Source organism: Myodes glareolus, chromosome X (genome assembly GCF_982192425.1).
Source record: "Myodes glareolus chromosome X, mMyoGla1.1, whole genome shotgun sequence".
Taxonomy (NCBI): Eukaryota; Metazoa; Chordata; class Mammalia; order Rodentia; family Cricetidae; genus Myodes; species Myodes glareolus.
In genome coordinates, this window is record NC_142053.1 from 83,261,552 (window position 1) to 83,288,040 (window position 26,489).

Below are 26,489 nucleotides of genomic sequence, written 5' to 3' on the forward strand. Positions count from 1 at the left end.
AGTCAGAGAGCCTACATGGGACCGACCTAGGCGCTCTGCATATGTGTGACAATCATGTAACTTAATCTCTCAGAAATTCTTCTAACAGTGAGAGCATGACCTCTCCCTGGCACATATCTGGCTTTGGTAACCTGTTCCCCATGCTGGATTGCTTGGTCTGGCCTTGATGTAAGGGGAGGATCTTGGTCCTGCCTCAACTTGATGTGCTATGCTTTGTGCAAACCCATGGGAGGTCTACCCCATTCTGAACTGAGATGGAGGAGGAGTTGATGGGGAGGGCTAAATGGAAAAGGGGAGGGGATGGGAGGAGAGGAGGGAGGGGAAACTGGTTGGTATGTAAAATAAATGAAAAAATATATTATTTAAATAAAAAATAATTGTGTATAAAATATTCAAATCTTATAAATGGAATAATATTAAGAGTAAAATTTGTTGAAAATGTATGATAGAGAGACTCTCAAATTGAAATATTATACCTGTGTATAACATGGTGACTCTCCAAAGTGGTATGTAATACATGCAAGTAAAATCTTTAATAAAAAAGAAAAGGAAAGGAGAAACATTGTAGTTGTAATCTCAAGCTTAAGAAATATCCTTTAGTACCGTGAAATGGTCTTTTTTGTCTTTTTATAATTTTTGCTGAAAATTTATTTTGGCTTGTATAAATACAGATAATCTAGCTCTATTTTGCCATGCATTTATGTGGAATGTCTTTTTCTACCTCATCACATTCAAACTATGTGTTCTTAAAAGGCTTTTTTGAAAAGTGAGCATCTTATAGATACAATATTTCCCTGGTTTTAATCCATTCACTCACTCTGTATGTTTTCATTACAGAATTAAGTCATTTACATTCAAGCCAGTTATTGATATCCAAAGTGTTAATTCCCACCATGGTGGCAGCCTGCATCTGCCACCAAAAGCAGTTATGTCATCATACCATAAGCTATGTGACATGTGCACCCCTTGAGTGCCTGTCAGGCACAGCATACTTTCTTGCTTCTTCCTCTCGTTTCTTCACTGTCTCTGTCTGTCTGCCTGCCTCTCTCATGTCCCCACTCCAACATGGCCATTCATTCTTTGTCCTCCTCCCCCAATAAACATCTTACACTAACTTTGTTGTACACGGCATCTTTGCTTAGTGGTATTCCTTGGCAGGGCCTGCCAAAAAACTTCACCTTTCTTTTTTTCATCCTTACACAAGAACTTATTGCCATTCCACTAATTCTTATTGTTTTATATATCTTTTGTTCCTTTCCACATGTTGTCTTTCTTTGTAATCAGGTGATATTCTATGGTTATCTACTTTGATTACTTTGTATGTCATGTAATAATTGTTGTTTGTTTTTGTGATTGTCACAGGCTTATTTAAAACATCTTATAATAAATAGGCTGTTTTAAGCTGATAATTACTTTACTTTGATCATACCATTTACCTGCTTCCCCATAGTTTATATTTTTTGATCAACTTATATCTTATATTAAATATTTTTTAAAATTATTATAGGTATCATTTAATAATTTAATTTTAACCTTCATTCTAAAGCTATTGGTGAGTTACACACTTATCAAGATTATTTTGAATTTAACTGTATGCTTTCATGGTTTAGTTTTTGTCTTGCTCATCAATATACTTTTACTTCAGCTCCTTTAATGTTTGTTTATCTGGGAATTTTCATTTGCCCTTAATTTCCTTGCTAAGTTTCCTAGTTAGCAGTTTTTTCCATCTGTACTTTGGATCTGTCTTCTCAATTTTTCATGGCCGGTGATGTTTCTGCCAAGAAACGTTAGTGTTGCTAGACTATTGGCACACCCTTTTATGTGCTGTTTCTTTTCAGCTGCTGCTTTCAAGATCTTCAGTCTTTAGTTTTGTATTATTTGATAATGTCTTGGTTAAGTCTTGCTTGCATTAAATCTGCTTAGACAGTTGTCACCTTCCTCCAAAGTTTAGAGTCTAAATGGATACTTACATCTATTTTTTTCTTTTTTTCTTTTTTCTTTTCTTTTTTTATTTATTTACTTATTTATTTATTAAAAATTTCCACCTCCTCCCCACCTCCCTTCTCCCTCCCCCTCCCCACCTCTCCCTCCCTCTCTAGTCCTAAGAGCAGTCAGGGTTCCCTGCCCCGTGAGAAGTCCAAGGTCCTCCCCCCTCCATCCAGGTCTATAAAGGTGGGCATCCAAACAAACCATCCCACTTACATCTATTTTTAAATGTATTGTTTAAAAAAAGTATTGGGTTTTTTGCTGTTTTTTCTTTAAATAAATTTTCTATGTTTTATATCTCAACTTCTTTTATTATTATAATTTCCTCTCAATGCTGTCCCATAAATTTCACATTTCTTTATTTCTTACCATTTTTCTTATTTCTTCTTTGACTACATATTGTTAAATTGTCTTTGAGTTCAGTTTCTTTCTTCGACTTGATCAGACCTACCACTGATGCTTTTTATTGCACTTTTTAAACTCTAGAATTTCTGTTTGTATTTTTATTTTTATTTTGAGACATACAGCTATGTAACACTAGATGAACTGGAACTCAGTATATAAGCCAGGCTAACCTGGAACTTGTGATCTTCCTGCCTCTGTATTCTGTGTGCTGTGGATATAGGCATGCACCAGTATATCTAGCTCTGCTTTGTTTTGTTTTTATATTTCATTTTTATTATCTAATTAAAATATTTTATATGCATGCATGTTTTTGCCCACATGCATACGTATGCATCACATACATGCCTGTTGTTTGCAGAAGCCAGAAAAGGGCATCAGATCCCCTAGAACTGGAGTTATAGATGGTTGTGAGCGGTCATGTGGGATCAGGGAATCAAGCCTGGGTCCCCTCGAAGAACATCTAATATTCTTAACCACTAAGCCATCTCCCCAGCCCCCTTTGTCTTCTTTTATAAAACATTTATTTATCTATTTATTGATATTGAGAGGAGGAGGGGAGGAGAGCAGAGCTGAGCAAAGGAGAGAATAAGCCATAGTGTATGTGTGGCAAACAGAGGAAAACTTGGAGTCACTTCTCATCTTCAACCACATGCTCCAGGGATCAAATTCAGGTCATCAGGCTTAGCAACAAGCATCTCACTAGCCCTGTTTCTCTACATCCTTGATGTTTATTAAGTTTCTTTGAAATGTGTTATTTTGTATTATTAGTTGGGCAGTTTACAAATCTACACTTCTTTTTTGTTAATATCTCATTGTTACCCAGACTGGTTTCAAATGCCTATGGACACGTGAGCCTCACACCTTGGTATTCAGAATGCTAGGACTACAGGTCTGTGTTTGCAGCTTGGTGTATGAATCTCCAGTTCTTTTAGAGACTCTTACCTTATTTTACTGTTGGAGTGGTGTATTCCATGATTGTCTTTGATCTTTGTGACTTTGCATTGGTGTCTGCATATTTGAGGAAGGTGGGAATTACTGTCTGTGGTCATTGTCAAATAGCTTTATTTAGAAAGCCCTTTCATCAGTCAGTTCATTTGGAGATTTTGGGCAGGATGATTGGTAAGCTTGTTGTTTATGTCCTTGGGCAGGTCTGAGATAGATCAGTGAAGCTTGTGTCTGGAAACAGGTTTATATCTGGAGGTAAATCCATTGACTGGACCTAATGATTGGGTTCTCTCCTTCCACCATGTGGGTCCCAGGTATAAAATCAGATCATCAGGGTTGTGGATGAAGATCTTAACACATCTCATTAGCCCATTTTTGCATCTTATATTATGAAATTTTGTCATTGGATCTATAAACAATTTGGTTTATATCCTCATTGAATTGATTAATTTATCAGGTGAAATATCCTAGCCTAGGTAGTTGTTCTTTGTTCTGAAATCTCTTGTCTCTTTTTTGGCTTATTAGGTATAACTCATATGTCACTTAATATCTATTGTATCCATTTAATTTATAATTATCTACCTTTATGACAAATAATGGGATATAAGACCTCATTCCATTTTAAGAGTGTTATAAACACTCCAAATTTTGGTGCTCCACAATGCATCCAATCCATCTATTAGTAATGGAATTTAGGCTCTAGGTTCCATATTTTATTCTTACAAATAGTACTAGATGAACATCTTGTATTTGTTTGCTTTTGAAGCTATTTCTGTAGATAAATTTGCAAAAGTGTAGTTGCTCAGTTAGGCATTTTTCTAATATTCAAGACCTTTTGATGGTTTATTAATTCATATGACTTAATAATTCTTTATTTCTAAGGATATGAATATCTTAAGGTGATTAAAAATCCATTATGATATAATTAACCATAAATAAGTATTATCTTTGATGAAAATATCTCATATTCTTATTGTTTATTTCAGCTTTACAGGTGGTCAGTACTTTAAAGAAATTATTAACAGATGAAGAACTGGATGATGGTTTATTTGAAAGTGAAGTTTCACCTACCAAAATCCTAAGTTTGGCTATACAGTTTGCTCTAGAGGTAATTCATATCTATCCACTATTACAATATACTCTTTTCCCTTTTGAAAAAGAATTCATCACCATCAGCTTGGCATAGGAGAGTCCTTTTTTTACTGTTTTGTCTCACATTTTCATACCAAGATTCTTGTATAATTGTCTTGTTTCTCATCTTATTTATCTTATTTTGAGGCAACAGATTTGTGTTTAAAACAAACAAAAGTAAACATATGAAACACTAATTTTAAAAGAAACCCTAGGGTCAGTGAGATGGCTCAGTGGGTACAGACACTTGGCAGAAGTCTGGTGACCTGAGTTCAATCCCCTGAACCCACATAAAGGTAGAAGGAGAGAACCAACTTCACAAAGTTGTTCTCTACCCTACACACACACACACACACACACACACACACACACACACACACATACATACACTAGTGGCTATGATGATAATGATGATGAATATGATGATAATAATAGTAATGATATTTTCAAAATAAAAGAAACTTCAGATTTTAAAAATGTTGTTTCAGGGGCAGAGAATGTAGCTTATGGTAGAGCATTTGCCTAGCATGCACTCAGCCCTGTTTGTATCCTCAGCGCTATGAAAAGGTAGGGTGGGAGTATATCATGCCATGCAAATAAATATGTATCTACTTAGAAATTTATATTTATCATCAATTTAAATGAATATAGTTTAAACACTTGTGATCTTTCTTTCTTGGGGAGGAATGTTCTCACGACACAACTCTGGCTGGCCTGGAACTTAGTATGTAGACTAGGCTGGCTTGGAATTTATAGAGATCTATCTGTCTCTGCCTCCCAACTACTGGGATAAAAGACATTTGCTACTGCTGTGACTAGCCTGTGTCTTTTATAAAAATAAAACACCAATTTTGTTTAATAATATATCTATTTTTATTTGCAAAACTTTGGTCTTAATGAGATACAGAGTGAGAAAAGATGCCATACCAGCTTTGAAACTCTTGGCCTGAATGGAGTATTGGACCCACCTTTTAATAAATGCCTAACTTAAAATAAATCTTAACATCACCATTAGCAAATAAAGGTATTCCTTCTAGGATTTTTGTAAAAATTAACTAAAATGATTGAAAATGTGATTTATAAGCTATGACTCTTTAAAAAGATTTAATTTTTTATTTTCTGTATAATGAGTATTTTGCCTGCATGTATGTACATATACTACCTATGTGTCTGGTACCCTAGGTACTAGAGTTGCAGATGGGTGAGAACTGTCATATGTGTGTTGAGAATTGAACCCAGGTACTCTGGAAGAGCAGCCAAATGCTCTTAGCTGCTGAGCCATCTCTTTGGCCCCCTAAGCTACGACTCTTGGTCTTACTTAAACTACTTCAGTTTCTGATTCTTTCGCTTAGATGAAAACTAAGTTTATGCTTGGAACTTAATTTCTACAATTCTCCTACTACTTGTCTGCTTTTTATGTCAAATGTAAAATTTTAATATTTTTATTTATTTAGTGTGTGTGTGTGTGTGTGTGTGTGTGTGTGTGTGTGTGTGTGCTCTCGCGCGCACGCATGCATGAGTTCATATACCCCATGCAGGAGCCTGTGAAGGCCAGAAAATGGAGTCAGTTCCCCTTGAACTGAAGTTACAGGCAAGCTGTGAGCCACCATGTGGGTGCTGGTAACTTAATTTGTGTCCACTACAAGAGCAGTGATTGTTCTTAAACCCCGAGCCATCTCTTTAGCCCTCAACTTATATATTTTTTCATTCTTCTCTCATGTATAACATCCTGACCTCAATTTCCCTCCCTGCTCTCCTCCTAGTTCCTCTACCACTTCTCTCCCCCAGATCTACTCCTCTTCCATTTATCTTCAGAAAAGAGGAGGGCTCCCAGGTATAGCAAGCAAACACAGTATAGCAAGCTACGATAAGACTAGTCACAAACCCTCACATCAAGGCTGGAGGAGACACCTCAGTAAGATGAAAAGGGTCCCAAGAGCAGTCAAAAGAGTCAGGTTCACCCTCCACTCCCATTGTTAGGAGTCCCACAAGAACACCAAGCTACACAGTCATGACACATATACAGAGGACGTAGCTCAGACCCATACAGACACTCTGATTTTCCTTTTCCTCTTTCTTCCTCTTTCTTTCCATCCTATACAATGCATCCCATGTCAACGTCAAATAATTTTCTTCCTTTAGAAATTATGTTACCTTGCTCATCATTATCCAAATCTATGGTTGAAATTGTATTTAGTGACAACTTTGGGTAAGTTGTTGATCTAGAATCTAGAAATAGAGTCCTGAAGATAGTTTGAATGAACAAAACATGCATTAGCATTAATAGACAGTACATAGATCAAAAATCAAATAACTAATATGCATGTTAAGATTCACTGAAATTCAGAGGAAGAAGGGAGGCATTGAAACTGGAATGGAATTGGGAACTCTCTACAATAGAGGGAAAACTTAAGTTGAGCTTTGAAAAAGGTAGCATTTAGATATGTAAGAAAATATTTTAAATGATTAGATGATGTGAATAAACTATAAAAAAGTAATATAATTGGCTTGGCTTGTGAGACAGTATATATGGTTGGAATAATAAAATATTTATTTCTCCACAATTCTTAATCTTGTACCTCATATAGTGTCTTGTATGTTAAAACAATGCTATACTGAGCAAGGTGTACATCCCAGTCATACAAGTGTCAACCACATTCAGAGGGACTAGTTTGGTCCTATACTTGTTCCTTCCCAGGCCAGCTGGAGTTGGTGAGCTCCCATTAGCTCAGGTAAACTGTTTTAGTGGATGGTCTTGACCTCTTTGCTGATATTCTCATTCCTTCTACTCTTCAACTGGACCTTGTGAGCTCAGTCCAGTGCTCCGACGTGGGACTCTGCCTCTGTTTCCATCTGTTGTTGGACAAAGATTCTATCTTATTATATATAATCTCCCATTATACCTTGCTCAGCCTAGATATAGTAGGCAGGGCCTTGGACCCTCCACAAAGCAAAGTGCATTACTCTCTCTTAGGATTAGAGGCGGGTGGGGTGGGAGGGTCTGTGGAGGGAATGGGAGGAGGGGAAGGAGTGGGAATTTGGATTGGTATTTTTTTTTAAATCCAATAAAAAACAATGCTATAGAGGAAACGTACAGGATAAAGTTGAATTGATATCTGTGGCCTGATTATATAATAGTTATTTTCTAAACAACAAGAAACTTTGTTGGTAGTTTATATAAAAAGCAACCCTTTGAGGCTAGGTGTGGTGTCATGTCCTGTAGACAGAAAGATAAGGATTTTGAGGCCAGCCTTTGACTACAGTGAAGACCTAATCTCAAAAGACACCAAACCCAAACAGCAAACAGAATCACAAGCAGTGCTTTGAGAAAGCATTTCTGACTGTTTCTTGGGGAGCTGAATAGGAAGAAATTAGAAGCAGAGTGGAAGACAATGATAATGCAATCTTAGGATAAAAGGCTAGATAAGGTGAACCACCACTTTCTCTTTGAAAATAAGCTACCTTATCTATCAAACTGTATTAGTTTCATTTCCTGTTGTGATAAAAATACCTTGGCAAAAGTGATTTAAGAGAGAAAAAATTTATTTGGCTGGCAGTTCCAGGGGGTTTAAAGTCCATCATGCTGGGGAAGGAGTGGTGGTAGAAACTTGAGGCCAGCCAGTCTTATTGCATCAGTAGTCCAGAAATGATATGGTGTAAAGTGTGGCCGGGCTATAAAATCTCAAGACTTGCCCCACTGATATGTTTCCTCTATTAAGGCTTCACCTTCTGAAGTTTTCAACCTTTCCATACAACACCATTGTCTGAGGGTTTCTGTTGCTGTGAAGAGACAACATGAACATGACAACTTTTATAAAGGAAAACACTTAATTGGGGCTGGCTTACAGTGTCAGAGGTTTACTCCATTATCATCATGGTGGGAAGCATGGCAGCACACAGGCAGACATGGTACTGGAGAAAGAGCTGAGAGTTCTACATCTGGATCTGCAGGCAACACAAAGTGAACTGTGAGCTACACTGGGTATAGCTTGAACATATATGAGACCTCAAAGCCTGCCTCCACAGTGAGACACTTATTCCAAAAAGTTCACACTCCAATAAGGCCACATCTTTTAATAGTGCCACTCTCTATGGTCCAAGCATTCAAACCCACAAGTCTATGGGGACCATTTCTATTCAAACCACTATACCCACCAACTGGTAACTAGGTATTCAAGTATATGAGCCTATGGGAGGTATTTTACATTTAAACCACAATACTAGCCATTCATAAAATTTACCCTCCACAGTGATAGCATACATATCCTAGTTTGTAAAACCCAAGGAACCCTGGAAGAGAACTTCCACAGATTCATACTACGGCCTTTCTGCACATTGTAGTGATATTTTTGTTTATTTTTTAACAAATAAAGCTTGCCTGAAGATCAGAGTGCAGAGTTAAGCTGCTAGAGGCCAGGTAGTGGTGGCACAAACCTTTAATTCCAGTATTTGGGAGACAGAGGGATCTCTGTTAGTTCAAGGCCACCTTGGGCTACACAAGATTGAATCTGCCTAAAAGAGAAACAGAGCTCACACAAAGGTGATCCCAGCACTTGGGATCCCATGCCTCCAATTCCAGCACTAGGGAGGTGGAGATAGGAGTGATATGGCTGGGTGGAGAGAGGAAGAGAAGGTGGAAGAAGACAGCTCAGTGCAGCCTGAGGTTCAGTGGAGAGAGTTGCAGTCTGAGGTTTGGTGGAGACAGATGGAGTCTGGAGATGCATTCTGAGGATAGGATCACCTCTTTGGTCAGAGCATTGGTAGAGGTAAAAGAACTGTCTAGTGGCTGGCCTCTCTGCTTCACTGATCTTCAGCACTAATCCCTATATCTGACTCTGGGTTTTTATTATTAAGAAGAACTAGAAATCATGCTACAGCACATACCAGGCATCATACCATATATTTTATCTTCTCAACCATTGTTGTAGGTGAACTATTCACATTCCTTCTTAAAGGCAGTCTCTCAACTTAAGCATTTGCTTCTGAAATCACCTATTGTTGCCTTTGCATTCCCTTTTACTGAGTTATTCTCATAGCTTATAAATATACTCTTGTCCTATTCAAATGAACAGAAACTTAAAACAAAAAAACCCTGTCTTAACCATTTTCTTATCAACTACTTCCCAGCTTATGTTCTTTCTTTGGTAGCAAAACTCCTCTGAAATGTTGTCTATACTTATTATTCCTCCATATCTCCTGGGTTTTTGTCCTGTCAAGCTTTTGCCAGAAAGTCAGCTTTTGTTAAGGTCACTAGTGACCTCTGACCAGTATATTGCAATGGTTAAATCTTAGTTCTTTTATCATATTTTACCTATTAGCTGTAGTCAATACAGTTAACCATTCTTTGAAACACAAGTGGTTTCTAGTACTTATTGTTTTATTTTTACCTTATCAGTTGCTCTTTTTACTCTCTTTTTGATGGATTATTTTTTCATTTCTCTTAAACTTACTGTCAAGTAATGGCATTTGGGAGATATGTGTAGGAGATTTGAGAAAACAGGATAAGGTATAAACTGATCATTCATAAAAGCAGGAAATGAATGATTAAAGAAGTGTCAAGTGCTTGCCAATAGGATTAAGACTCACTTGATGCTCAGAAATAAAGCAAATAGCTGGATGGTGGTGGCACACGCCTTTAATCCCAGCACTCAAGAGGCAGAGGCAGGCTGATCTCTGTGAGTTTGAGGCCGTCCTGGTTTACAGAGTGAGTTCCAGGACAGCCACAGCAGTTATACAGAGAATCTCTGTCTTGAAAAACCAAAAAAGAAAAAAAAGCAAATGATTGTGTAATTTTAAACAACTTCTGCATTCTGCTGAATGGATGAAAGAACAAAAGTCAGTGCAAACTTTGGCTTAACAAGACTTCAGTTTTTTGTAAAATAAATTTAATGAATGAAAACTATCAGTAAAATTGGAGTAATTATAGTGAATACTTCTAGAATTTTAAGTGGGTGTATCAGAAGACATTAAGGGAATGAGATACAGGGAAAAGTTGGAAGCATCAATGAGTTGGAGGTTTTACTGCAGGATTGCTGGAATCAGAGTAATAAAGAGAATGCATAGATAGGTAAGAGTGGTCAGAAAATGAAATTATTCTCAATACCAGGAAATGGAAGGAGCCTAGATGTCCATCAATCAGTGAACTGATAATAAAATTGTAGTACATATATACAATGTAATTTTATTCAAATTAATATGAAATTTCAGGAAATTGGAACTGAAAAAAATTATACTGAGTGAGGATATCCAGACCCAAATAGATAAACACGTGTTCTCTCTCATATGCAAGCTTAGCTTAGAATTCTTCAACTGATATGTTTAAATTGGAGTGCCATGGAGGTCGGGAAGCTAGAAAGAGACCATTAAATGTGGAGTTGAAAAAGAAACCTTAAGGAAGGAGGCTAGAAGAACACTTGATATGAAAGCGGAGAAGGGGAAAACTTGGGGTGGAAAGATTTAAATTGGAACAGATATCAGAAAATGGGGAAAACAAGATGGCATGGGGAGAGTTAACTAAAACTAAGGATATATGAGAAAGCCCTGTGCAAACCTACCATTTTGTAAGTCAATTAAAAAGATCAAAGTCATCTTGCATGGGTGGATAATGCTCCTTCCAGAAGCCAAAGGTTACTAAATGAGAACTCCAGTACCAGGTTTGGGATACCCTCCTATGAGCTGTTGGTAAAGGAGGCTACAGATGCCACTAAAACAACATCCTTGTTTACCCACCAGAATTATATCATAAGACCCTATTACTAAAGACACCAGAATTCAAGTGGAATAAGCTGGAATTTTTCTCCATGTTGGGTAGCAAGCTGCTGGGGAAGTCATTAACAGTCCTATCCAACTGTGAACCCTATGAACTATGACAATGACCTGCCTGCCAAGATACACTTACTGGTACAATAGTGGCATGACTATTATGGGGGGTAAAGTGTTTTCTGATTGGGTTTGAGGCCCGCACCACAGATGGAAACTCATACCTTATATTAGAAACCTGGTCAAGAGCCTGTGGCTGGGGAGGTCATAGGCTCTAGGAGAAAACCAACTACTGTTGTTTTGCTGAAGTGGATATGGTATCAAACAGCCTCCTTAATATTCACGTCTGTATGTTGCTCTCAGTCTTTATCATAAGAGTGTCTTTTCACAGTGGACATAAGGTTACATAGAAACGCAACTGGTCAAAGTGCAGAGAATACGTGACTGTAGAGTACTAGGTCCTAAGTGAATCATATGATCATCCCCTTCAAGATTCAGGAAATATTGCAGAAGAGGATGAAAGGAATATAAGAGTCAGAGTTTGGGAAGGGATCCTGCAAAAACAATGTGTTCTGGACACAGCTATTACATATATGAACTCTGTTGTTAGCTGTACAAGATTAGACAGACCTCTCACCATTTCATCATACATGACAGAGGCTTCCACCCCTCAGTAAAGGACTGTGAGCAGTTAATACAGTAGTTGCTGGATGCGGTCATGTCATTTCTTCAGTGATAAAGTCATTGATACATTGCCTATGTTCCAGTAAAAACTCCATACACACTCATGCTCATGCAGGAGACTACAGTTAAACTCATTGGGTCGGAAAAAGGATACCAGAATTGGAGTGGGGGACTTGTTGGGAAGAAGAAAGGTTTCAGTGAGGAGGGTCTCTCTCTCTCTCTCTCTCTTTCTCTCTCTCTCTCTCTCTCTCTCTCTCTCTCTCTCTCTGTGTGTGTGTGTATGTGTGTGTGTGTGTGTGTATGAGAGAGAGAGAGAGAGAGAGAGAGAGAGAGAGAGAGAGAGAGAGAGAGAGAGAGAGAGAGAAATGGTGGGTAAAAATGTCCATAACGCAGAATATACATGTATGATATTGTCAAAGTTTAAATGTCATCATACTTGAAAAGCTCGGATGAAGAACAAGGGTAAGACAATAAAGTAACTGGGGCTCAAAACTTGAAGCACATATTCATCAGGGTCATACAGATCTAGGCTTGCTACTTACAGTATTCTGAGAGTAAGTGAAGTACCTTCTTAAATGGTATACTTTGAAGTATTTCACTTGGTGACCCAAATCCTCATGTTTCCACGCTTCATACATATATATATAATCTGCATTCTCATAGAACATAGTACCTACATGTGCTGTTGACTCTGGTTCTCTATTATTTCAGCTAGGACAATAGAAACACATTTCTTCTCACAGTTTCCATGGTGTAAGATATCAAAGACTTAACAATTCATAGAAGGATTTTGTCACCGATTTTTTATTCGTAAAATTCGCTACCTCCTGATGAATTGAGAGAAGACTGTTCAGGTTCTTAATTAAATATAGCTTTCAGAAATTCTCTACCTAGACAAGAATTCAAAACTACATCTACTGCATGTTCTGCTTTTAGTGTTTGTGACTGGTGGTAGTATATTATTTCAGCTAAATTTTGGGGGAAATATCAAACACTGAGAGAGCAATGGAATTGTAAATTGTTTTGTCATAACACACAATTTACCCAGTCGTACACTGTAGAATTCTTTTTTCTTTTTAATCTTATTTATCAATTTAATTTTTTACAGATATGCTTTGTGTAGTAAACATATCCCCCACTTCCCTGTTTCTTTCTCTCTCTCTCCTCTCTCATTTGCCTCATTTATTCCCCTTCATTTATTTACCTTTATTCACATCTAATGTTGTTTTATAGACATATTCATGGTTTTATGTGACTAAATAAAATCTAGGAACCACAAATGAGAGAAAACATATTAATATTTGTCTTTCTGAGGTTGGTCAAACTTATCTCTAGTTTCATCTATTTCCTTGCTAATAGCATAGCTTCATTCTTCTTTATGTTGAAAAAATTCCCTTGTGTACATACACACCCTTTCTTATTTGTTACTCTGTTATTAGAGACTTAGTTTGGCTCTATTACTTAGCTATGAACAGTGATGTAATAAATATTGATGCACAAGTGTCTCTGTAATGTGTTGACTTGGAGTCTTCCAGACAAATATCCATATGGTAGATCTAGTTTTCTATATCTGAAGTAGCTGGACTATTTAACATCTCTTTAATTCATCAGCAGATTGTGCTGACTATGCTTTTCAAATGACCCAGAATCTGACTACTTCTTCTAGTCCTCATTATTGTTACCCTGATCTGCCACCTTCCCTTGCTCGTTTGTTTGTTTTTTTTTTTTTCAAGAGCCTCTTTATTTTAACTCTACTTAGGATCTGGAGTGATCCTGTTAAATTATGGGAGTTATTGTTACTCTTCTGCCCACAGCTCTTTTATGAAAAAATCCAAAACCTTACCTACAGACCCCATAACCTGACTTATTTTCTTTAATAATAAAATAAAGGAGTAAACAAAAAACTAATACATCAGAATTGAACAAAACAAAGAAACAGAAGAAAAAGAACCTAAGAGAAGACACAAGAAACAGAAACCTACTCATTTGTGCATTCATAACTCCCATAAAAATACAAAACTGGAAGCCATAATATATACTTAGAGGAACTGGTGCAAACCTATGCAGGCCCTGTGTATGCTGCCTTAGACTCTCTGAGTTCATATGTGCATCAGTCCTGTTGATTTAAAGGGCCTTGTTTTCTTGGTATCCTCCATTCCCTCTGGCTCTTAGATTCTTCGTGCCTCCTCTTCCACAGGGTTTTCTGAGCCATGAAGGGAGGCATTTGGTAGAGACATCCCTTTATTATTATTATTATTATTATTATTATTATTATTATTATTATTATTATTGTTGTTGTTATTATTATTATTATTACTACTACTACTACTACTGCTACTTTATAAATAATACAAGTCAAAGTTTCCACTTCCTCCCCTAAAGACATCCCTTTTAGGGCTGAGTGTTCCAAGGTCTCACTTTCTGCATAATGCTCTGGCTGTGAATCTGTTTATTTGTCCCCATCTGCTGCAGGAGGAAGCTTCTCTAATGATGACTGAACAAGGCATTATGAGTGTAGCAGAATATCATTAGGAGTCATTTTGTTGTTTTTGTTTTAATAAACGTAGTATTTGGTTTTCCCCTAGGTTCCTGAACTGTCTAGTCTCAGGTTTATGGTCTCCCAAGCAGTGTCAGGTATGGGTTCCATCTCGTGGAGTGGGCCTTCAGTCAAATCGGACATTGGTTTGTTACTCCCACACACTTTGTTCCACCATTCCACTAACATACCTTGCAGGCAGAACACTATTGTAGATCACAGGGTTTGTGTCTGGACTGGTGTTTATGTTTCTCCTTTTGTAGCCTGCAGAGTACCCTCCCATACCCATGACACTAGACCATAGGCTCCATCTCAACCTCTTCATGTTCAATAAGTTGTGTAGGTGTTTTCTTTAGCAATGGGACCTTGCCATCCGTTTGTGGAGAACAAAATATAGTCCTGGTAACAGCCTGGGTTATTTAGGGATTCTCATCTTTGACAAACAACTCAGTTGGATGTAATCCAGTCCCAGCACTAGAAGCTTCATTTGGTGACGAGAGATGTCCAGTTGGGGCATTCTCTCTCCCACATTATTTGGTGATTTCATTTAGATGAACTTCATACATGTGTATATTTTATTAAGCTTCTACTGTGTTATGTTTCCATACTATTCCTCAAATTGTCCTTAATTTCACCTTCTCTTTACAGGTTTTATCAATAAAATAGGAGAGAACTCAATCTAAAGAATATGAGGCACTTAGAACTTTGCATGACATTTTTGACATTAACTTCTAGGCAGCATGATAGTGGTCATATGGTTATACTAGATGCATCCTTAAAATATGTATGGGCGTGATGATGTGATATCTGGAAAATTCTTCAAAATAAAATGGAAGAAGTAGTTGCAGATTTACAGTGGGATGAGATGGATGAAATATTGAAGTTGGGTGGTAGGCATATGGGAAGCGAGCATAGCTTGCCTGTTAACATTGGGATGTCTTTGAAATTATCAGCAGTAAAATTGTTTTTTAAGGGGTAGGGAGTCAGGAAATTCAGATCTAAACATTACAGTTAGCTGCTGTACTATAAAAGTCCGCTGATGGCTGGGAGTATTTGTTTTTATTTTTGTATCCCTGGGACTTAGCTTAGGATCAGGCACATAATTGCCACTCTGTTTTTAAATGTCTGAATGTCAGTGTCTTATAAGGTTTTTTGACTTACAGTACTTCGTAAGTCATATAACTGTGGCATACTCTCAAACCTCACCTGTTAATTCTAACTTGGAAGTAAGGGAGGATGGTTTTGTGTGAATTAATGAAAAATTGTGGAACATTAAAATATACTTTTATTGCTTTAAAATATATATAGTAATACAGAACATCCAATGGTTTCTTTTCAGGTACAGGTTAGCACTGAATATAATAAAAAAATTTTTACTAAAAACAACCCTGTTCACCATAGCCTCAAAAAACCCTAAAATAAACCTGATCAAGCAAGAGAAAGACCTCTACAATGGAAATTTTAAAACCCTGAAGGTGATTCTAGAAAAATAGAACTACCATGTTCATTGATTGACAGAATTAATATTGTGAACATGGCTATAGTATCAAATTGATGTACAGATTCAGTATAATCACCATCAAAATTCCAGTGACATTTTTTTACAGAAATAGGAAGAGATGTTGTAAATTTCACTTGTTGAAAAATTTCAGTACCTAACTCACCAACACAAGCAAAATAAATGAATTGTTTCACTTTACTTTGCTTTACCTTTCACAGTGGCGACTTAAATTCTCTAAGCTTTGTTTTCCTCATCTGTAAGAGTCTTCAAAATCTGGACAGGACAATTTTTGCTCTGTTCTAAATTTCCTATAGTTTTGGATTAATAATACCTGCCTAAATACTAACCATTTATGAACAAGATTATTTAAAAGCAATTTTCTCTAAAATAATGTACCCCTTTCCATATGCTCACTCTTTTTTGTGCTATTTATTTGCATTCATGGACCCTAAGTTGTTCTATATTTCCACCGAGTTATATAGTGAAGGAGTCAACTTTAGCTCAGCTGAAATTCAAACTAAGAGAAGTTGACTATAAAAAGTCACTACATACATTTATAAGTCCCTTTAATGTTCATCCCTGCAAGGAGATTACGAAGTTAAGACCAGTCTGAGTTACATAGTGAGTTCAAGCCAGCATGAGCAACATAGGAGACCCTGTCTTGAGGAAAAGGAGGAGAAAGAGGAGAAGGAAAGAGCAATTCATTACTGAAAAGCTCTTACTTTTCCTGAAAGTTATTCTTTGTTAAATAATAGTCCAGCATTTCCTGATAAGGTCAGTCTTTTTTTTATTGATTTTTATTGAGTTCTACATTTTTTTTTCTGCTCCCCTCCCTTATTCTCCCCTTTCTTTCAGGCCTCTCCCACAGTCCCCATGCTCCCAATTTACTCAGGAGATCTTTCTTTTTCTACTTCCCATGTAAGTCTTTCTTAGGGTCCTCATTGTTGTCTAGGTTCTCTGGGATTGTGATTTGTAGACTGGTTTTCTTTACTTTATATTTAAAACCCACTTATGAGTGAGTACATGTGATAATTGTCTTTCTGGGTCTGGTTACCTCACTCAAATGATATTTTCTAGCTCCATTCATTTGCCTGCAAATTTCAAGCTATCATTATTTTTTTTTCTGCTGTGCAGTACTCCTTTGTGCAAATGTACCACATTTTCCTTATCTGTTCTCTGGTCGAGGAGCATTTAGGTTGTTTCCAGGTTCTGGCTATGACAAACAAAGCTGCTATGAACATAGTTGAGCACATGTCCTTGTGGCACGATTGAGCATCCTTTGGATATATACCGTAAAGTGGTATTGCTGGGTCTTGAGGAAGGTTGTTTCCTAATTTTCCGAGAAATCACCACACTGACATCCAAAGGGGCTGTACCAGCTTGCACTCCCACCAGCAATGCAGGAGTGTTCCCTTTTCCCCACATCCTCTCCAGCATAAATTGTCATCAGTGTTTTTGATCTTGGCCATTCTGACAGGTGTAAGATGAAATCTCAGAGTTGTTTTGATTTGCATTTCTCTGATGACTAAAGATGTTGAACATTTCCTTAAGTCTCTTTCAGTCATTTTAGATTCCTCTGTTGAGAGTTCTCTGTTTAGGTCTGTACTCCATTTTTTTATTGGATTATTTGTTCTTTTGATGACCAATTTCTTGAGTTCTTTGTATATTTTAGAGATCAGACCTTTGTCTGATGTGGGGTTAGTGAAGATTTTTTCCCATTCTGTAGGCTGCCATTTGTCTTGTTGACCATGTCCTTTGCTTTACAGAAGCTTTTCAGTTTCAGGAGGTTTCATTTATTAATGTTTCTCTCAGTGTCTGTGCTGCTGGGGTTATATTTAGGAAGCAGTCTCCTGTGTCAATACGTTCAAGTGTACTTCCCACTTTCTCTTCTATAAGGTTCAGTGTGACTGGCTTTATGTTGAGGTCTTTGATCCATTTGGACTTGAGTTCTGTGCATGGTAATAGATATGGGTCTATTTTCATTCTTCTACATGTTGATATCTAGTCATGCCAGCACCACTTGTTAAATATGCTTTCTTTTTTCCATTTGATATTTTTTGCTTCTTTATCAAAGATCGGGTGTTCTCCAACCCTTTACTCTGAAATGATGTCTGTCCTTGAGGTTGAGGTGTGTTTCTTGTATGCAGAGGAAGGATGGATTCTGTTTTCATATCCAATCTGTTAGCCTGTGTCCTTTTATAGGTGAGTTGAGTCCATTTATATTAAGGGATATTAATGACCAGTGACTTCTATCTCCTGTTAATTTAGTTTTCATTGTTGGCGATGTTAATTTGTGCGTTTTTCCCTTCTTCGGGATTTGCTGGTATGAGACCATCAATTGTCTGTGTTTTAGTTGATGTACCCAACTTCCTTTGGTTGGAGTTTTCATTCTAGTATTTTGTGTGGGGCTGGGTTTGTGGCTAAGTATTGGTTAAATCTGGTTTTTTCATGGAATATCTTATTTTGTCCTATGGTGATTGCAAGTTTTGTACCTCGCCTGGGCAGCACAGTAGAGCTGACCCTGTTGGTGGGGGCTCCTGTGAACTGGTCCTGAGAGTGTGAGAGCAGGAAAGCCCACCCCACCCCTCCCCTTGCTGCTTACTGCATTAGGTGAGCTGCGGGTTAGGGATGGGGTAGGGGGAGGAGGGGGATGGGTAGAGGTGTAGTGCTGGAGAGCTCACCCTGGCGGTGCAGATGAGGAAGAGTGAGCCAGTGGGCTGCCCAACCCAGCTGCTACCCAGGCAGAACCAGGGCTAAGAGTTGTCCTACCCAAACATCCATTGCATCTGTCATCTGCTGGAGCACGTGAAGGGGCTGGTCCTGCCGATCCAAACCTGCAGAATCTCCACGACACAGGGCAACAGCAGGAAGTCCAAGAGGAGTCCCAGTGAGGAGTGAGGGTCCATCAGAAACCAGAGGCCTCGAACTATACCAATGACTCATTGCAGTGAACTCTTGAAAGTAAAGATGTATGGACTAAAGGGTACACTGTCACTCACTGTGTCACACTGTGGTTCCCATGACCAGAATTTTCCTTTTCTTTAAACTGTTATTTTCTTTTGTTTTGGGGGAGGCTGCAGGAGCATAGGTTAGATGTGAAAGGATGGGGAGATGAATGTGATCCCAGTGCCTAATATGAAATCTATCAAGAAACAATAAAAAGTAAAAAAGATACAGAGATACAGATAGCACTATTGGACCACTGGGAATGTCCTGCTGGTCTCATTGTGATTATCAGGCTTTATAGCTGGGTAGGACTGTTGGTAACTTGTTTTCTTGACAGTTTGCACAATCAACTTCTAACACTATTAGAGCTAGCCTTCAGTCAGCTAGCTTCCAGGTCAGTACTAGCTGGATTTCTTCAATTACTATGGCCCAAAATGTAGTATCTTCATCAGAAGGGTCTTATGTTCATGTTCTGACAGGCAACCAAGAGCAATGGATAATAGTCTATATTATTTGAGGTAGGTCTTTTCGACCTCTTGACCAACAATTTGAAGGATAGTATTCTCTACCTGGTGGCACTGGGGATTTTGTTAAGTAATCATTGGCTCTCATGGGAGCATTATTTTACTGTGTAATTTTAAGAAAGCTTATAAAATCCTAGATTTCCCTATGGTCTTTCCATACATCATTTACCCTTCTTTTCCTCTTCCCAGTCTGTGTTTACCCTCCAGTTAATCCCCTTCCCATTTTTCACGTACCCTCGTCATAGCACCCGTGTCCTACTTCCACTTTTCTGGAGTGCTTTTTCCCACTTCCCCTAATGGTCTCTTTCTGCTTTCCTGTCTTTTATAGTTAATCCAGGTTAAACACTCTGGTTAATATCTAGGATCCCAAAATAAGAAAGAGACAGCATGTGGCATTTGTATCTCTCTGAGTCACCTCACTCAGTTTATTATCCAGCTCTATCCATTTACCTGAAAATTTCATTTCCCTCTACAGCTGAATAGAATTCCATTGTATATAGTCCCACATTTCATTTTCCATTCATCAGTTGATGAGTATCTAGGCTGTTTCCATTTCCTGGCTATTGTGAAGAAAGCAGCAATAAGCTGGGATGAACAAGTATCTCTGTTGTAGTCTATAGAATCTTTTGGGAATATGCTCAGGAGTGATGTATTTGAACAATGGTGAATCTATTTCCAGATTTGGAAGAACCACCACACTGATTTTCAATGACTTCACCAGTTTTTATTTTAAAAAATGCAAAATAATTTCATTCTTTCAGAGTAGTTTATGACAGTATGAAATCATTTTAAGATTGCTAATGGAATGGAGTTTAAGCTATTTGAGAAGCTAGGATTTTAGGGAGATCTTTCTGTGCATTAAAAATGCTGAGAGAGAGAAGAAGGAGAAGGAGGGTGGGCGAGTAAAATAACTTAGCGGTAGTTATTTCATCCACAAACCATAGAAACAAGGGAATAGAGACCATGGCAACAACAAAGGATACAGGGACCATGATGACGGCAAGGTATATAGAGATCATGGTGACAATAAGGGATATAATATGATGACAAAATTTCAAAGTGGTGGTTTTTAGGAAAGAAAGAGTGAAAATAACATGAAAATAATACTGAAGGATTAAGGCACATACTCCACCTCCAGAGTAGAAGGGCAATGAAAGTAAATCTATTGTTACTTGAAAAGTTTCCCATGTAAGCAGTATCCTTGAACAAAACCTACATTTCCATTGCAGACATAATGAGGAAACTTTCAGAGAAGAGGTCTCTCATAGAGGAGCTCTCTGGTAATGGACTACAAGTGTAGGATGGAAGGATTGGAGGAGCTGGGAGAAATGAGAAAAGGATACAAACAGGGATATACAGAGTCTTTGAGGTATAAGAGTACTAGAAGTGAGGGAGTTCCAGTTTGGCTTTCTTTTAGTTACTACTAAAAATGAGGATAAAGAGGATACAGCAAGGCTGCAATTGTGGATAGGAAGCTATGAGTTTCTTTTTTTAATTGAAAATAGATTGTTTTCATCTAATTTATTCTGATTACCATTTTCTCTCCCCTAGTTCTCTCACTGCCTCCTCCCCTCCCCTCCCATCCTGCTTGACACACTTTTTGACTCTCATTAGAAAAGAAGAAGAATTAAATACAATACAATAAGATAAAACAAAGACAAACAATAAGAATAGGACAAAACAAACAATAAAAAGAGTCAAAGAAAGAACACAAGAAAAACGTGTGAGTTTCTGAGGATAAAATGAACCTGTTTTCTTTTTGTCAATGAATTACAGCTTCATTCTACATTGTTAGACAACCCTTTTGAGAAAAAAATGAATATTTGTTTTGTAATAGGCAGGAATATAGACAACTTGCTGCTGTAATTTACCATACTATGTTTGTTCCTTTTAGAATGGGCAACAATTTGTGGCAGCCAAAGCTTTGGAATGTTTATCTCAACTTTCAGAAGACCCAAAAGAAGTACTTGGAGCTTTAAAGTAAGCTGCCCTTCATACTTTTAATTTATAAACTTTGCCAAAACTGCTGATGATATCAAAGCCTTTAAGAGCCAGTAATGAAGATGCGCAGTTAAAAAAAAAAAAAGCAAAGGTTAGTGTTTGAACCTCATCTCTCCTGTGTTCCTTTTAGAAAGGAAAATTCTTTGTTCAAAGGGATCTTTCATGTGTAATCCTGAGAGTCAGATTTGGCCATGATGACCCTATAGTTGTGACTGGGGAAAAAGAACCCAAAGGAGACTATGTTTGTTCTACTGCTAGTCAGCTCTACTTCAGGCCATGCTTCTCATAGGAAATAGAGAGATAGAATTGAAGTTGACATACCAGCATGCATTCAATCAAGTAAATACCTAAAATCATTCAGAACACATAACATTTCTTTTTCTTAAATCATTTTTTTTTCAGTGTTAGAAACAGAACCTAGGGCTTCATCCCTGTGAGACAAGCAACAACTCCAGCCACACACCCCTTTTTGAGACAGCTTTGGCTAGCCTGGAACTGGTTGGTTTTGAACCTTCTGCTTCTATCTCCTGACTGCTGTGATTATTACAGTCATACACCACCACACCTGGCCCTCGGTTCACATTATTTTATTTTATTTTATTTTATTATTTTAAGTTTTACTTCATTTTATTATTCTTTTTTATTTTATAAGCAGGATCTTACTATGTATCTCAGACTAACCTTACCCTCCCACGTGTCGAGATTACAGGGGGTGTACCAGGCTCAGATAGTTTTCCATTCCAAAGCATTTTCAAATTTGAAATTACCAATGATTCATCATGTCATTTTGTAGTAAAGCTTCCAGATTCCTTCAAAGATTAGTGGTTCTTTCTTCTGTGTGACCCCAAAACCAGTGACAGCTTTCTTACATAAAAAAATAAAGAATTATACACCATACTTGTTATTTCTGTGTTGATATGAACTTGGAACACTTTAATAGCTTATTATAAATAGCAATTTTATTTTAAACTTATTTTATTAAATTTTATTTCCAGAAATCATAAAATTTGTTTTTATTGCAACCTTTAAAACAATACAAAGATATACAAATAAGATTAATTTTCCCTTTTTTTCATTTCTGCACTCTGGGATAATCAAAGCTAATAAATTGGTATCATAACTTTGACATATTTCTTCCTAAGAATTTCTCTCCCATTGCTTGCTCTTGCTTTAACTGTCATTCTCTCCCTCCCTCTCTTTCCTGTTATAGTATTGGGTATAGAACCTAGGGCCTCTATCCTAGTTTACTTCTAGTGCTGTGATGAAACACCTTGATCAAAAGCAACTTGAGGAGGAAAGGGTTTGTTTGTCTTATACATCTTGATCACAGTTCATCACTGAGGGAAGTCAGCAGGATCTGAAGGTGGGGACTTGAGGCAGGAACTAAAGTAGAGGCCATGGAAGAGTGCTGCTTACTGGCTTGCTCATCATGGCTTGCTCAGCCTGCTTTCTTTTTTAATTAATTAATTAATTTAAAAAACTATCTTTTCTCATTTTACATACCAATCCCAGTTTCCACTCCCTCCCATCCTCCCGCTCCCTTCAAGTCCCCCCACCCCCCCCACCCATTCCTCAGAGAGAGTAAGGTTTTCCATGGGGAGTCAACAAAGTCTAGCATATCACTTTGAGGCAGGACCAAGGCCCTCCCCACTTTATCTAGGCTGAGCAAGGTATCCCTCCAAAGAAAATGAGTTCCAAAAAGACAGTTCAAGCAACAGGAATAAATCCTGGTCTCACTGCCAGTGGCCCCACAGTCTACCCCAGTCATACAAATGTTGCACATTCAGAGGACCTAGTTTGGTGCTATATTGGTTCCCCCACTGTCATCAGTCTCCTTACTTATATACCCCAGGACCACCTGCCCAGGAATGGCACCACCCACAGTAGACTGAGTCCACCCACTTCAATCACAAATTAAGAAATGCCTCCAGGCCAATCTGATGAAAGCATTTTCTCAATTGAGGTTCCATCTTCCAGATAATCTTAGCTTGTGTCAAACTGGGGGAAAAACTAGCACAGCCTCACACATAGTAGGCAACCACTTTACCACTAATCTGCATTCCTCACACCCGAGAATCATCTTCTGTATTGTCTTTTGAACACAGGTGTCTGGTTCGAATTATTCTTCAACAAGTTTCTCGTATGCCAGAATCTGAAAATAAGTAAGTTTTTTCATGAGAAATGACGTATTTGCCATTAGAAAATTTAGAGTAGATTTAAATGAAAGCCTTATATTGAAATATGTATTGTGTAGTGAATAAAATTAATATATATTTTTAGCCAGTCTTCCTGGTTTCATATTCTATGTGGTTATTTATGAGATATATAGCTCAGATAAGTTTCTTATCATTTTTCCTTCAGTTTTTCCATCTGTAAAAGGGAAATACCAATGTATATCTCATGGAGTTTCTGTAATTACTCAGTGAATTAATACATTTAAAAGTTAAAAAATGTACTTGGCAGTTTATGATCCCTCACATTTTGCATATGACCTGATTATGATATTGTATCTGTTCCCCCTTTGACAGTAGACTCAGTGGAAATTCACAAAGATTCTGGTTCTCTATTATCTCAGCTTGTACTAGAGAAACACTTTTCTCTTCACAGTTTCCATGGTATAAGATATCAATAACTGGGACTAGAGAGGATGGTTCAGCAGTTAAGAGCACTAACTGCTCTTCCAGGGGAACTGGGTTCAATTCCTAGCACCCACATGACAGCTCACAACTCCAGTTTCAGGGGACCCAACACTTTCACAGACATGCATGTGGGCAAAACACGAATGCACATGAAATAAAAATCAGTAAAAAAATAGTAAGAACTTAACATTTTGTGAAAGGATTTTGTCACCAATTTTTCATTCATAAAATTCACTATCTTCTGGTGAGTTGAGAGAAAACTTGGTTCAAGTTCTTGACTAAATGTAGCTTTCAGAAAATAGCACCCATCTCTTCATTCTATGCTTAGACAAAACTCTGTAACAGACTTTATCTACTGCATGTTCTGTATCTATTGTTTACAATTGGTAGCACTATATTATTTCGACTGAATTTGGGGAGAAATATCAATCACTGAGATAACTTGGAACTGTAACATGTTTTGTCATAACACACAATCTGCCCAGACGTACATTGTAGGATTCATCTTTTCTTAACAGGCTTTATCAATCAAATAGAAGAGAATTCAATCTAAAGAATATGAGGCACTTAGAACTTTGCATAATGGCTACATTTTGACATTAACTTCTAGGCAGCACAATAGTGGTAATGTTGTTATGCTGTTTTAAGAAACATTATCTATCTCCAAGAAATGACTCCTTGAAATATGTATGGGTGTGATGAAGTGATAGCTGGAAATTTTTTCAAAATAATGTGGAAGTAGTTGAGATTTACAGTGGGATAAGATGGATAAGTTAATAATTGTTGAAGCTGGGTAGGAAGGAAACATGAGTTCTCTTTTAACATTGGGACATCTTTGAAATTATCGACACTAAGATTGGTTTTTAAGGAGTGGAAAGTCAGTAAATTCAGAACTAAACTTTAATAGCTGCCATATTCTAAGAGTCCCTTGACTGTGGGACTCTTTGTATTTATCTGCATATCTCTGGGACCTAGCTTAGCAACAGGTGCACAATTGCCACTCAGTATATTTGAATGTCTGAATATCAGTGTCTTATATTTTCTGCTGATGTTATAAAACACCATGACCAACACACCTTAGAGAAGAAAGTGTCTATTTAGAGCTTAAGATTTCAGAGGGTTAGAGTCCATAGTGGCAGGGTAGGAGCAGCAGCTGAGAGCTCACATCTTAAACCACAGATAGGAAGCACAGAGTGTACGCACAATGGTGTGAGTCTTTTGAAACCTCAGAGCCCTACCCCAGTGTCATTATTCCTTTTGGAAGACCACACCACCTAATCATCTCCAAACAAGCACCAACTGGGACCAAGTATTCAAATGCCCAAGACTTATGGGGGCATTTCATTCAAATTACCACAATTACTGTTTTATAAGCGCTTCAGTGCAGGACTTAAAAGTGCTTCATAATCCATATAACTGTAGCACACAGTCAAACCCCACCTGTTAATTCCAATAGGAAAGCGGGTAAAGGAGGATGATGTATATTATATTGGCATTATATTGTATATAATATTACTAATAAGTTTTAGAACATTAAAATATATATTCTTCTCTATATGTATAGTAATGCAGAACATCTAGAAGATCATTTTTTCCAGCAGAGGTCAGCATTTGATATAATAAAAAATCAACTAACTAGTAAAGAAATTTAAAACACCTAATTCAATGAGAATACCCAAGAGAATTGAATTTTAGTGTGCTGTCTCACTTACTTTTTCTTTTTACCTTAGTAAAAACATACTTAATTTCTCTTAGCTGTATTTTCTCCTCTGTAAAACATAAAAACTGGACTACCAAGTTTTAAGGATTTTTTCTGACTTAAGATTTCTATGGTTTTAGATTAACATCATGTCCTAGTTAGGGTTTCTATTGCTGAGATGAAACACCATGACCAAAAGCAAGTTGGGGAGCAAGTTGTTTATTTGACTTACACTGCCATATCACTGTTCATCATCAGAGGAATTCAGGACAGGAACTCAAACAGGGCAGAATCCTGGAGGCAGCAACTGATGCAGAGGCCATGGAAGGGAGCTGCTACTGGCTTGCTCTCCGTGACTTTTTCAGCTTTCTTTCTTTTTTCTTTTTCTTTTTCTTTTTTTCTTTTCTTTTCTTTTCTCTCTCTCTCTCTCTCTCTCTCTCTCTCTCTCTCTCTCTCTCTCTCTCTCTCTTTTTGAGACAAGATTTCTCTGTGTATCTCTAGCTGTCCTGGAACTGACTCTGTAGACCAGGCTGGCCTACCTTGCTTTCATATAGAACTCAGGACCACCAACCCGGGGATGGCATAACCCACAATGGGCTGGGCCCCCATAAATAACTAATTAAGAAAAAACTCTTACAACCAGATCTTATGAAGGCATTTTCTCAATTGAGGTTCCCTTCTTTCAGATAACTCTAGCTTGTGTAAAGTTGACATAAAACTATCCCACACACAG

The 26,489-nt window shown here is 37.5% G+C and overlaps 1 protein-coding gene across 1 annotated transcript in view; it reads left to right on the forward strand.

The window, feature by feature from the left end:
* Positions 1-26,489, forward strand: part of Tex11 (testis expressed 11) — a 267,891-nt gene that overhangs the window by 146,785 nt on the left and 94,617 nt on the right. The window contains exons 17-19 of the mRNA XM_048417933.3: positions 4,323-4,444; positions 21,312-21,397; positions 23,524-23,580. Coding sequence (XP_048273890.1) covers positions 4,323-4,444; positions 21,312-21,397; positions 23,524-23,580 — 265 coding nt within the window. The remainder of the gene's footprint in view (positions 1-4,322; positions 4,445-21,311; positions 21,398-23,523; positions 23,581-26,489) is intronic.